This window comes from Merops nubicus, unplaced genomic scaffold (assembly GCF_000691845.1).
Source record: "Merops nubicus isolate BGI_N331 unplaced genomic scaffold, ASM69184v1 scaffold52176, whole genome shotgun sequence".
In the NCBI taxonomy this organism is placed as follows: Eukaryota; Metazoa; Chordata; class Aves; order Coraciiformes; family Meropidae; genus Merops; species Merops nubicus.
The window spans coordinates 17,007-30,098 of NW_008613994.1; the positions used below are offsets into that span (position 1 = coordinate 17,007).

Sequence of the window (13,092 nt, forward strand, 5' to 3'; positions counted from 1 at the left end):
TACCATAGCTAAAAAAGCCACCAAAACCCAGAAGTGAATACACAACTACATTTCAATAACAGAATAGCTCCACAACTTCAAGGAGGGAAAAATGAAGTTTGTAAAAAATGAATTACCACAGGAGAGTATATGTCAGTCTGAAGCAGAGATCCTGCCCAGGCCTTGTCTCCCTGTTGATGCCTGGTGGAGGTGAGGCCTTTCTGTTCAGTGTCTGGGTGGAAGTAGTGTGGCTGAGGAGGAGGGAGGAGGTTAATGCAGCCGTGCTGTGTCAGGCCTCCTGCCTCAATGGCAGCCACTGTTCCAACTTGTTGGGAGGAGGAATGTGGATGTTGAGACTGCCTCTGTTATTACAGGTTCTTCTGAAATTTTTCTGTAGGTAGTTTCAGAGCCTTGCTTAAGAGGCTGGCTAAAATGTTCAAGATTGTGGAAATTCTCATAGCTATCCTGAGGTTATAGAGCCTGCAGCTTATTACGTTTAGATATGTATTAATTGCTTGTGCAATTGATGTCCTTGTAAATGGTCTTAATATATTCCAGGAAAGTGCATTTAAAATTGTCTGTTCTTAGTACTGAATGACAGAAGGATGTTTGGGCAATTTAAAATTGTGTTATGCAGACCAACTGCTTATTTACTTCAACAAGTAATCAAATAAATGTGTAAATCACACATGATTAATTACCCTCGACAGATTTGTAATTTTTTTTGTGTGTGTTTATATGAATTGTGGTTTGGGTTTTCTCTAGATAAAACACTAGCAGAAATTTGAACTTGTTGCTGAGGTTTGAACAAAGGCTTCACACTGAAATGAAAACCTGACAATCTCTTTTTTTAAAAGAGAATAAAAGCTGGAATTCTTCATGGTGAGAAATGCAGTATCAACACAATCAATCTAGCAGCATTGCGTTGTAGCTAAAAACATGCTTAAATCCCAAGCCATACAGGTACTGTTTCTGAGTGAAACATCTTTCATATAGTTCTAAGATGAAATTACCCCTGAATGAATAGCATCTTCATTTATCTTCAAAACCTCTGTGCTACCAGTGAATCTACTCCTCCTGTATTCTACAACAAGAATTACATTATACCATTAGAGCAGTGTTGTGCTGCAGTGTAAAATAGATTGTTTTGGAGAATGAACGTGGCTTCGCTATAAATTACGCTCACAGGTACAAAGGAATTTGTAATTTTGTTTAAAATAGTCACAAATATAATTAAGCTCTTAATTTATGTTAAACTACAAATGTGGCCATTACCATAACTGGATTAGGAATTTAATCTGTCACTCAAAGAATGATACTGAACAGTTTTCATTTATAATCTTAGACACACTATTTCAGTTACAGGGTCTGCAGCAGTCTGATATGAAAACTGAATTATTCTGTAGGTTTGTTCATGTTTTTTAATTTTAAAATGTGTTCCTGCAATAAAGTAGAGAATAACTCTTTAGTTGTCATCACATGTTGTCCTTTGTACGCTCGTGAAATAATGTAAAAATGAAACCAGAAAACGCCTTTCACTCTTTCTTCACAACAGTATTGTGTGAGTGCTTTTAGAAGTGCTGCTGAATAAGAGATGGCTTGGAATGGCTCATTCTTTATTAAAAACTAATCATGAATATATCTTCTTCAAATGAAGCCTGGAGTGTGCCATCTGAAAATAGTGTTCCTCATGTGGGGATGTAAGTTGTGAACTATTTGGGTCTTGGCATAAGTAATTTCATTCTTGCCTCTGAACTTAGAAACTGCAATCTGGATATGATTTACATCAAGTTGTAACTCATTTTTAATGAGTATCTGTGTTTGCTCACATGCATTGTTCTGAGAGGAGACTGGAGGGGAAGAGGAGAGACCTGTGGTGGAGCTCTGACATGGTGACCCTCTGCCTGATGTGTGTTATGTTTCCAGCTGATGGTCTCCAAAGAGCCCTTGCTTAGCTGAGGAGGGCAAAGAAGAAAGGAGAGCAAGAGTCAAAATGGCACCCAAAACAATTAACTGTAGGAATAAATACAAACCTCTTCCCTCTGTGTTCCTATTCGTTCTCACTGTATTTCATGAACAGTAATTGTCCATCTTTGTCATCGTAGGAAGGCACAGTGGCATCCCTTTCTTGCATTTTTTTGAGGGCAGCAGCAGCAGCGGAGATGGAAACGTCAGTCGCATGAGAAGAGGAGGGAGGGGAGGGTGGGGTGAGTTGTCCCGTGGCTGGCCGTGGTTTCAGGGCTCTGGGGTTTTGAACTGTGCTAAAGCAGTGCAAAGGTGATTGCTGCAATTATTTTTTTCTCAGACAATTGAAATCCAGTGTATTACCTATGTTTTGAATTTGAAATTGGGCAAGCTCTAAGAAAACAAAATAAACCCTATGTTGATTGTGTCCTTTAAGAATGCTGTTGTTGTAGGTGTGCTCCGTAATTGTGGCAGGATGTGTCACCTGCCATGATTGAAATGAATGATAGGCATAAGATTGTTGATTAGTTTTGTAGCGAGTGTCGTCTCAAAGCTTCCTGTCAGCCCTTTTCACATAGCTGCTGATACTTTGTTCTCTCACAGCAAAAATAGGAACTGGCTTTTTCCGTGCTGCCTTTGAAAGCAGAGTGGCTCGTGCTGCTCTCTGGGCATGCTTTTTCTTCAGCTTGTTCCCACATTCTTTCTTCCTTAGTCTGTAACAGTAAACACTGGGAGGGCAGTGAAGGATGGGTATAACTCATCCGTGACACCTTTTTTCCTCCCTGCCCTCTGATTCTCCTCATGAACTTGTATCAACTCTCCACCTCTCTGTCGATAGCAAGGTCTGCCATTAAAAACAAGGTGCACAGAGGCAGTAGCAACAGTGCACTTGTTGCACAAAGTCCATTTTGCTTTCAGACTAGAAGAGGAGATGTAGCACTGCTAAAAATATATTCTTCACATTTTTCCCTTCCCTGGTGCTGGAAGAGTAGGTGATACTGCAGGTAGAGAGACTGCAAAAGTATGAGAGGGGAGACTGTTAGCCTGCGGGGAAGAGAGGCAGAGAGCATGCGTGGGAGAGAACCTGACAGACTCTATTAAGCAGAGTCTTTATTTTTTAATACCTTTATCTGTTTCGCACATTAACCTCATCCAAAGAAAGGACAGACTTTGTTCCAGAAATAACTTGGAGAAAAATATTTGTAGCAGACATTATATTGAATGTAAGTTAGGAAACTGGACAGTTTTGTAGGCGTCTGCTTCAGCCACTGACAAATGCCAATACTCCATGAGAAACTGGACCCCTTTTTTTAAGATGACAGAAATGCAAGTAACCCATAGGACATATGGATAAAGGAGGCACTCCTGCTAATGCCAGGGGAAGAATGCACACGGTCCTTCCCAGTCTAAGATTTCATTACCCTTGTTTAATGCTGCACTAACTAGTATGAGCCATGAAATTACTCATTCCTTTTCAAATCCTGAGCATTTTGGTTTGATGTCATAGAATCATTTAGGTTGGAAAAGACCCTCAGGATCATCGAGTCCAACCATAAAGGGGCACGGGGGGACATGATAGGGTGGAGGTTGCAGGCGGATCTTGAACCAGGGCCCTTGAACTCCGCTTCAGTTGTAGTAAATTCTGGATATTTGTGCTTGAATGAAGTTTATTAATGAATGTCTCTTTATTTGTGTAAAGTCTATTGTGCAGTTGTCTGTTGATCTTCTGTAACATGGGCAAGGGGATATAAGAATGTTACTCCCTGAAGAATGTTAACCCCTGCTCTTTATTAATCGATCCAAGTAGTTTACTCTTCGCATAAGCATTAAGCATAAAAAAAAAGCTTATCCTTTCTAGCACAAATCCAGTTCTCCTTTCCCTGCTTAGAGTTTGTTTGGAAGAGTTGTTTTCGAAGTATCAAAAAATATTTTCAGTGAACATCTTCACAATTACTTTGGACTGGAAAACTTCAGTTGAAGTAATGTGTACCAGTTTTACTACAGACATGAGAGCTAATTTTTTTTCCCCTATTCTGAAGAACTGCAACTGCCATAGTATTTTTTTATTCATGAAAATCCTAGGTGCTGGAGGAGATGCAGGTTGTGGCCTACCATAGTCACCCTGTTCTTTCTGTGCTAGAATGTATTTTTTTTCCAGAAGAGAAAAGAGTGGGAAATTTAAAGCTGGTCTTTGAAATTACAGGCATCTTTGCAAGGTGTGACAGGCTGCACTCAGTTAAGTGTCTTATTTCTAGTTTTGCAGTTACTGTCTTGCTTACCATTTTCAGGTGAATTTTCACAAGGGCTTGATTAACTAGCTTGTATGGCACTTGGAATTCGGTTGGCCCCTTTCAATCCCTTTTTAAGTTGATCAGCCAAATTTATGATGTTAACAATAATCTCTGATGTACTAGAATAAGTGTAGGCCCTTGATCTTTCAGATTGCTCAGCTTTTGATGCCATGTCTTTGAAGGGGTGTTGATGTCTTCATAAATCTCAGCAGAATTGCACTGGTGGTTTCAGCCTTCGATCTCTCACCCTTCACTCCAAAAGCACTCAGAGGAGTTGAGTTCACTCCCATTTGCTGATGGTTTCTCTCACAAGAGATGTAAGGCTTTACTTGCCTGCTCAAATGCTACATATGAGGTACCCACAGGGAAATGAGATGCTCTGAGCAGGATTAATCAGTGTTCCACTGCATCTTTTATCAGAGTTGGAAGCCGCGGTGGTCTGGTACCATCTGCGCACCAAATGTCCTGGTTCTCAACGTTCTACATGAGCGCTCAAAAAGGGAACGAATCCTCCCTTGATCACTGGGCTAAAGTGTTAAATGAGACAAAGACTCGCAAAAATTGCTGCTTTGTCCAGCATTCTTTCTGCAGGATTTCTCTGATCTGTGCCAATTTCAGCTATTTTGGTAATAGTTCATGCCACTTTCTGTCTAACATCAGATATTGTCTAAACTCTAATTGCTCTAGTTCAGTGCATCAGGAAGAAAAAATTTCTGGCAGTGGATATTTATAAGAATGCATTGGTTACGATCCTTGTCCATCTCTTTTTCTAAAAGAAACAATAATTTCCATAAATATGAAATATATTCATTGTGCCGGAGAAGGCAAAACCACCTGTATTGTTAATACTGATAATATCCAAAGCCTGTCACTTACATCAATGAAAGAATGTAAATACTGTCATAGCAATGCAAATTGTAAGGCTTATTTGTTAGGCCAAGCCCTCATAGTATGGGATAGAATTGTCTTCTTTTGTCATTTGACATGTATTTTTTAGTCAACTTGAAAGCTATCCAGTCGACCATTAGTTAAGCTAAATCAAGAAATGGGTACTGCCCTACATCTCTAGATAATGATTAGTTCAGCAGTGTAGATCAAATAAGGATTAAACTTCTCTCATATTGTGGAGCTTTCCTTAATTTTCCTGACGAAAAATAGGAGCACTTAATATTGAATAGGTCATGCTTTGGATACAAGTCACTGCTCAACATACTGATCTTTTAATTCCCTGGGCTTCTATCTTTGTAAAGATGTAACAGTAGTTTTAAATTTTTTATATCTTCTTTTAAGTTTATTGTATGGCATGACATTATTTTGGCTTCAGCTCTTTCACTGCCCTGTTTTTTCTTGGTTTTGTGTTTCATTACTATGTCAGCACTTATCTTAAAGCTGATCCTAAATATAGGCAATGAATGAAGTGGAATAGGTGTTGGCACATGGATGCTGGAACAGGCTTCGTAAGGCTGCTGGAGAGGCAGCTCCAGTGGTCAGTGTTTCTGAACCTCACAGGAAGACTGGTGGGGTGAATGCAGAACCGGATGGATTTCCCGACTTTTAATCCTGAATTACTTTTCAGTTTCTTGAGCTCGGTCTTGTCCTCCTATCTATGAAAAATTCATTAGAACTGAAGGTGAATATTCCAAGGAAGTTATCTCAGGCCTTTTGTTTGGTATTTACTTCAGGATCTTCTTAAAACTTTTAGTAAAAATTTTTTTAAGCTCTCAGAGGGCAGACTGACATTTCTAAGCTCACTGGAATCTGCGCTTTATTATGCAGAGTAACAAACATTCTTATTTAGTTAATATTTGTTCACATGACAGCTCAATTCTAGTTCAGCCTCATCTCTCCTTTGCAAAGCACAAGGGTGCATGGACGCAGCGTGTTTGCATCTCCAAGATGCCAGATTGGCAGCACATTGTCAGTCCCCTTTGCACTGGGCCGGAGGCTGAGGTAGAATTTCCCTGCCAAATGTAATAAAGGTCAATATTCCTTGGTCTGTGGATGTTTACTGAAGGGAAGGAGAGAGAGAGAAAAAGGTCAGATTCAGATTTTTGATGGAAACTTGGCTGAACTCTTTACATTGAAAATATTTTATTTGTAGTTCAGCCTCTATGCTGAGGTGTTCTCCAAAGTCACAAACTGTGACTTTGATGGAAATCTTTGGTAGAAACCTTGTACTATGTAGGAGCCAATGTACAATGTGATGTACAGTAGGCAATAATTTGCTGAAGCAACTCATGTAACCTAACTGCTCTGTGCCAGAGTGTTTAATTTTTGCCATGCTGATTGGGAAATGTAAAAGAGTTCTCTGATTCACCTCCTTTTGCTTAAATGTGTTTTTCTCTGCACTTACAAGGTTTTCAATTATGTGTTGCCCTAACTCCAGTTCATCTTTTTCTTCTGAACTTGCAGTGAGAATAGCACATGGCAGTTAGAAAATTCTCTCTAGCTTAATGGAAAATTGCAGAGTCAATTTAGTGTCTTATATGCAAAAGAAATTCATTTAGTAAGACTAAACCAAATGAATCTTCACATGTTTTTGCGATGAAATTCAACAGCTAATGATTAAGTAGTGTAGTAGAAGATCACTTCTACCCAAAGATGAAATTCTTTGGAGCTGTTGTTAGCTGTCATCAGTCCCATTGCAGCACGGTACTCTTGAGATGAAGTTGTTAGCTAACGGTAGATGGAGCTTTCAGAATAACAAGGTCTGTGTACCACTTGAGTTACAGCATATTTTTTCAGTGGGTTAGATTGTGTTGGGCAGTGGCATGGGAACATGTTTAATCTAAACAAAAATCTCTATGTTCTTGTGTCTTAACTATTTCCAAAGAAGTTCCACGTGAAGCCCCAGTTTGGGCAGAAGGCATGATGAATGCAAGAGTACCTGGAGCAGCGTGGACACCGCTAGCTCCTGCAGAGGCAGCAGGAGAATCTAGATCTCTTATCTAGGACTAAGACAGACTAATGCCTTAAATTCCTATTTAAGGATTAGTCCTTTGGATATTCTTACTGTTTGCATGGAATTTGGAATGCTAAGACAGGAAGAACATCACTTTTTGATGAATTCTGATGGGTGCACAGACTGAGCAAGTGGGGTGGTGTCCAACGTGGCCAGTACCTTGTATTTTGTTTGGGTGATAATTGCACACTTAAGTAGTAATAGAGGTTCTAGCTGGGATGAAACACTCTAGAGACCAGATTATTGCTAAAGAGTGCAGGACCTGCAGTATTTGACTTATGTTAACCATGACTAGTGTCTTTATCTCTCTTTATCTATCTGTCTCTCCCTCTCTCTGCATGTGTATGTGTATATAGTAGTAGGCTTGCAAGCAGTGCTTTAAGTCAGTTGTGGTGAGGAAATCAAAGGATGTAGAAAGCCATGGATTTTGCAGAGCCTCCACAATTCAGAGGTAGGCTCTTGTCAGCTGTAATCAATGCCATGTGTAGCAGCTTGTGACCATAGTTTGTTGCTTTAAATTAGGATTTAGATTTGAGCCAGGTCATCTAAACCTGCAAGAGCCAAGTCTTACAATGGTTTGTGCAGTTCTTGGATGTGATTGGGAAAGGACCAAAGCTTGGCTTTTTTTTTTCTGGATTGAGTGAGGGTTTGGGAATAAAGGACTTGAAGAGTGGAGCAGAGAGAAGAGGGGTGGGTTGGGTTATTTTTGGTTGTTTGATGGATACTACAGAAGGCATGAGGTTAGGAACAGGGCTGATGTGTTAGTTCATGCTTTATAGTCTCATTTAGTGCAGAGGTGAGCAAACTCTAAGATTTAGGTTACTTTGACATCTGTGATTAGAGTCTGAGCATTTAAAGCTGTGACAGTGCAGTCTACTGCCAGATCCTGTAAGCTGAAGAGCTAGGAGGAGGCTAGTGTGGCAATTGCTGTGTTACAGCAGCATTTTTCTTCATGGTGGTAGCCATGGTGGTGTGTAGACTTTTTTCACCTCATGCCATTGTGGATAAATAGGTATAATTTTGGAACCTGCAGCTGTGACCTGTACAATTGCAAAGACAAAATGAATGATAGGTCTTAGCTGAGTTGTGAGATATCTAGAGATTAAGAGGTTCCTTATTTGCTGTGTTCTATCCAAATTGCAAGTACTTTTCTGATATTTTGGTATCTTAACAGAAACCCACTGAGGATTTTGTGGTGATGGCAAGTGCTGACAAAAATCTGTGTCCTCTTGGGAGAGCTTTGAATCTAAGGTTACAGACAAAAACAGTAAATCGATCACTTACGCTCTCCATGATTCACATAAATTACAGATAGTAAACGCTTGCTACCAGAGCAGACTTGTGCTCTGACAGTATCATGGAGTAAAGCTTCTGGCAGCTATTTTAACTATAAAGTGGGAAGGTGCTGTATGTGTTTGTGATATTACACAACATCCACTTGGTTAGCCAGCGTTGGCTGGAAGAAGTATGTACTATGATTTTCAGGAGGAGCAAAATGTCAATTTTGTACAGCCACAGCACTAATTGTGTCTGTCAGATACTGCTTCTTTGCTCATCTTGAAAAAAAGAGTAAAAATAGATGAAACTTCATTAGAAGAATTCCAGTCAATGACTGGGTGATAAGTGTTGTCTAAGGAAGTTATAAAAACTTCATTTTTATTTTACCTACTCTTCTCTCTTCCTAAAAGCAGTGTGTGAGGAGCTATACTGTGTAAGCGTCTGCTAGGAACTAGCTAAAACATAGTCAAATGTACTGAGAAAACCACATGTATTTGTTGCTGGTGTATTAATGCTTTTTAAATGCCACTCTTTGCTTCCAGGCCTTTCTGCAAATGTGCAATCTGCCAATCCAGGTGGTTTGCAGGGCAAATGCTGAGTACATGTCCCCATCTGGTAAGTGTGGCCTTCATTTAGATTACAACATTATACCTCTGTTTTGATACCATGGCAACTACACCTTGTCTTGCTGATAACAGTCGGTCAGTGCTGCCGTGTGTGGGTTGCCTTCCCCCTTCCTCTCCAGTGCAGTTTTTCCTCTGCAAACAATAGCCATGCCCATGAATGCAGTACCTATTTAAAGCGTTCAGACAGTTCAGATGCCTGGTGGAAGCCTTCCCTCAAATGCCTCACAGTGGTTGTGTCCTGAAGCAGAAAGACATAGGTTTCTGAAAGTGGCTTTATTCTCCATCCAGACAGTACTCCAGTGAATGCTGTTATATTTTCCCATTGTTGGGGTGAGACAACACTGGGGAAAGATGATCTTTTGTTACCCTGTCTGGGAGATGATTGCCAGTGTGTTGATACAGGAGAATGAAGAGTGCATTGTCACTGTTATGGGTGACAGGCGATTTTAAACCTTCCTCTAATCCATGAGACTGTCCTGAAAAAAAAAAAAAATCCAAACTCACCAACAGTAAATTATTAGAAAGGTACAGAGCCTGCCTTTTGCTGGAGATGACTGGTTGCCTAAAAACTGCCAGAGGCTGGCTTCAGAAGGATACCTAAAAATAGAGAGAATTGCTGAATGCAGGGCACAGAATTCTGCCAGTCCTCACACTCTGTCCCAGATTTTTGTTGTGTGAGGAGGTGTGTACGTACTGATTACCTGGCTCTGGGTGAGGGCTGCCTGTCACTGTATGTCTGCCAGCTGTATGGATTCTGCTGCTGCTACAGATATTTTGGTCAAAGCGGTGGAATTATGGTACTTTTAAACCAACAGGCAGAAGTGAAAATAACAGCAAAATATGGAAATATATAAATTATTTGTTAGTAAATTAAGGTAGCTTTGGGGTGCTGAATCTGTGCACAGAGGAGTGTCTTGCCTGTGCGGTAGGACTGGTGGCAGTTGCATGCTCTTGCTTCTCTGCCACTCACACCTCATGTCTACCCTTGCTGCCATCTGATGTTGAAATTTGGACCTGAACACCTCCTTCTGCTGAAAACAAGAAGCACAAGAGGGAAAATGATACTGCTTAAATTTTGAACATAGGTAGACATTTTTTGCCCTTACTCCTGGAGTCCTTATTTTTATTCACTTGCCCTATATCTTTTCTTTGCATTGGTTCTTTAATGATAATTCCAACAAGGTTTTCATTTGCTCCCTGCTCTCTCCCCACTACCCTCTGTCACACAGCAGCAGACAAAGATCTGCATTTCATCATTTTGAGGCGAAGGTTGTTTATCTCATAGTCGTCGCAAGTGATGAAACCCATTCTGAGGGATTCAAAAGTATGATACTGAAGGATTGTCTTGGTGTATGAAGTACAGCCTGACTGAAACCACTGAATTCTGCAGCACGGAGAGTCTTGCATTTCCTTCTGCAACATGCAGCCTGTGGATGCAGATGAAGCCTTTGTTGGCGTGATGCATTTCATTTGTCACCCTTAGGCTGATGGAACCAGTGAGAAGCGAGTGTCGTGATAAAAACCACGACTGAATCCACTGTTAACATGAACTGTGTTGGAGCCAGGCCGAACAGTAGTTTTCCTGTGTTCCAGTGAAAAGAGTGAATGTATTGCTGAACCACTTATTTGGAGCCAGGCAGATACTGATCTTGCTCTTTGGGCTGTCTGTCGAGAGCAGAGTTTGTGCACAGTGAGAGGTGAGAAGAGAAAAGGGTGCTGTGTCCCACTGCACTGGGCAGGCTCATTTAGCGCCTGTGGGCTCGAGGATGGCTGCAGTAATGAAAAACATCCAGCATTTGTCTGCATTTTGTGGATTATTTCAATCGCGTAAATAATCCTAACAGACGTATCTTGGATATGAGACTGATGTTGTCAATTGTGCTTGGGTGGAGATTTGCAGGACAAGCAACCTGATTTGGGTGGTTTAGAGCAGGAGCCCTCAGCTTCATGTTAAGAGCTGGGAAAGGGGCACGAGGCAACTTCTGTCATGCTTCATGGCTTGCTTCGTGTAACAGGGTTTCCTCTTACATCTCTGTCTGCCTTGAAGCTTTGGCTCAGTTCCATGTGTAAGAAAATTTACCAGGCAGAGACTGTGACGTTTACAGACTCGGGAGCCCATCACACCCCCGCAGATTCCACCAGTAACACAGTTGTTTCCCAGTCTCCTTCTGAGGACTGGCTGTTTTTAGATTTTCTCCATGCCTCTTTCCCCTCCCCCAGATTGTGATGCTGTAGGTCTTATACTGAGAACCTCTTCCTGACCCCAGGATCATGGGGGCTCAAAAATGCCAGTTTACAACTAGAGAGTGGAGACTGGGGCAGGCAGCAGGAGCTGGCTGGCCCAGTTGTTGGAAATCTGAGGGACTGGAGGAGGGAAAGTCAAGACCCTGCCTTGCTGAGTGTGCATTTGCTCTTACCCTGCTTGCTTTCCTGGGCACAGTGCCACATCTCCCATCATCCTTTCAGCAGCCCTTTCCCTGCCAGTGGGTTAGAAAGGAGGGTGGGAACGCGTTGTGTCGTGAAACTGGCCAAGGGCTCTGTCTGCTTTCCTGGGGTTTCCCAGCTGTACTTCAGAGAAACATTGAATGAAGTCTTTCCAGCCAAGCAAAATCCATTATTAAAGTACAAGTTGGTAGATCTCACTCAATAACTGAAATACAAAATTGCAAGTATTGCATGTAGAAGAGGTCCAGGAGGAGGAAGAAGACGTTTGTTATTACAGACATTTGCTGGGTGAGCTACGTGTGCTAGAGCTTTACCTGTGCTCGTTTGAAAAAAAACAGTGATGTTCAGATCTACCTGAAATACTGAATTGCATTGAAAATTGTAAATGATGTTTCACAGGTATGAAAAGCCCTTACTAAAATAGATTTCTCACTTTACAGGCAAAGTACCCTTTATCCACGTGGGAAATCAAGTAGTGTCTGAACTTGGGCCCATAGTCCAGTTTGTAAAAGCCAAGGTAATAGTACGTTGTTTTCATCAACCAGTGAAGAGCCTGTTACTCCTGCTTAGCATTGTGCTGGTTGGGCATCTTCTGGAATGTTACTGAATTTGTTACAACAGTGTAGGAATCTAGTGTTATTTTGAAAGAAAGATATCTGGGAGTAGTTGTTTGTTGTGGTGGAAATGTTTTTCTTTGTCATTTACTCCAATTCTGTAAGTAAATTCTGTACAGGATAGCTGCATACCAGTGCCAGTTTCGGAGTATGTTTTTCTGAGGGTCTCAGAGCTCTTAAACCCAGAACTGGCTGGTTTAAATCCTGAATCCATTATCACATACTGTTCAAATTTGCCTTTGCTTCTCCCCACCGGCCCCAGCCCTCCCCTATATTTTAAAAAATGCCAACTTTTCACTGAGCAGTTGAGAAAGCTGTATCACAGATGTAAGTTTGTGTTTTCTTCTTGGCAAAGGAGGCTCTGTGCTCAAACTGCATCCATCTATAACTGATAATAGTCTACATTTCTGTAGATTAGCTGTGTTACGTTGCCATGATTGCTTTTTCATTCTAAAGGATACCATATGTAAAAATTGCATATGTAATTTGTTATAAAACTATGTAAGAGATCAGGATCTGAGCCAAAGCTGGCTGACTTCAGAGGTCCTTGGGTCAGGACTTGCTGTATATTCCAGTATGCTTCTTACACGTGTATCTTTTTTTTATTTTTCTTTTTCCAATTAGGGCCATTCTCTCAGTGATGGGTTGGATGAAGTCCAGAAAGCTGAGATGAAAGCCTACATGGAATTAGTCAATAATATGCTCTTGACAGCAGAGGTACAGCAAACCCTAGTAACTCCACACACTTACATCAGTGATTATAGGCAAGAAAGCATTAGGATTTTTCCCTGTTTTGGAAATACTGCTTGTTCTTAGATGAGGCAACCAGCTGTTGAGGTGGAAGGAGGCAGGAATAAACTGTCTGTGCCCTGTGTGTCACTCGCTGACCCGTTGTGCGGACACAGGCCCGCGTCGCCGCGGCACGCTGCGGA

The 13,092-nt window shown here is 41.2% G+C and overlaps 1 protein-coding gene across 1 annotated transcript in view; it reads left to right on the forward strand.

Annotated features, from left to right (window-relative positions):
• LOC103774633 (metaxin-2) overlaps positions 1 to 12,877 on the forward strand; it is a gene marked incomplete at both ends in the record, with an annotated part of 17,024 nt that extends 4,147 nt beyond the window's left edge. The window contains 3 exons of the mRNA XM_008942048.1: positions 9,018 to 9,090; positions 11,987 to 12,063; positions 12,785 to 12,877. Coding sequence (XP_008940296.1) covers positions 9,018 to 9,090; positions 11,987 to 12,063; positions 12,785 to 12,877 — 243 coding nt within the window. The remainder of the gene's footprint in view (positions 1 to 9,017; positions 9,091 to 11,986; positions 12,064 to 12,784) is intronic.
• Positions 12,878 to 13,092: the final 215 nt, after the last annotated feature.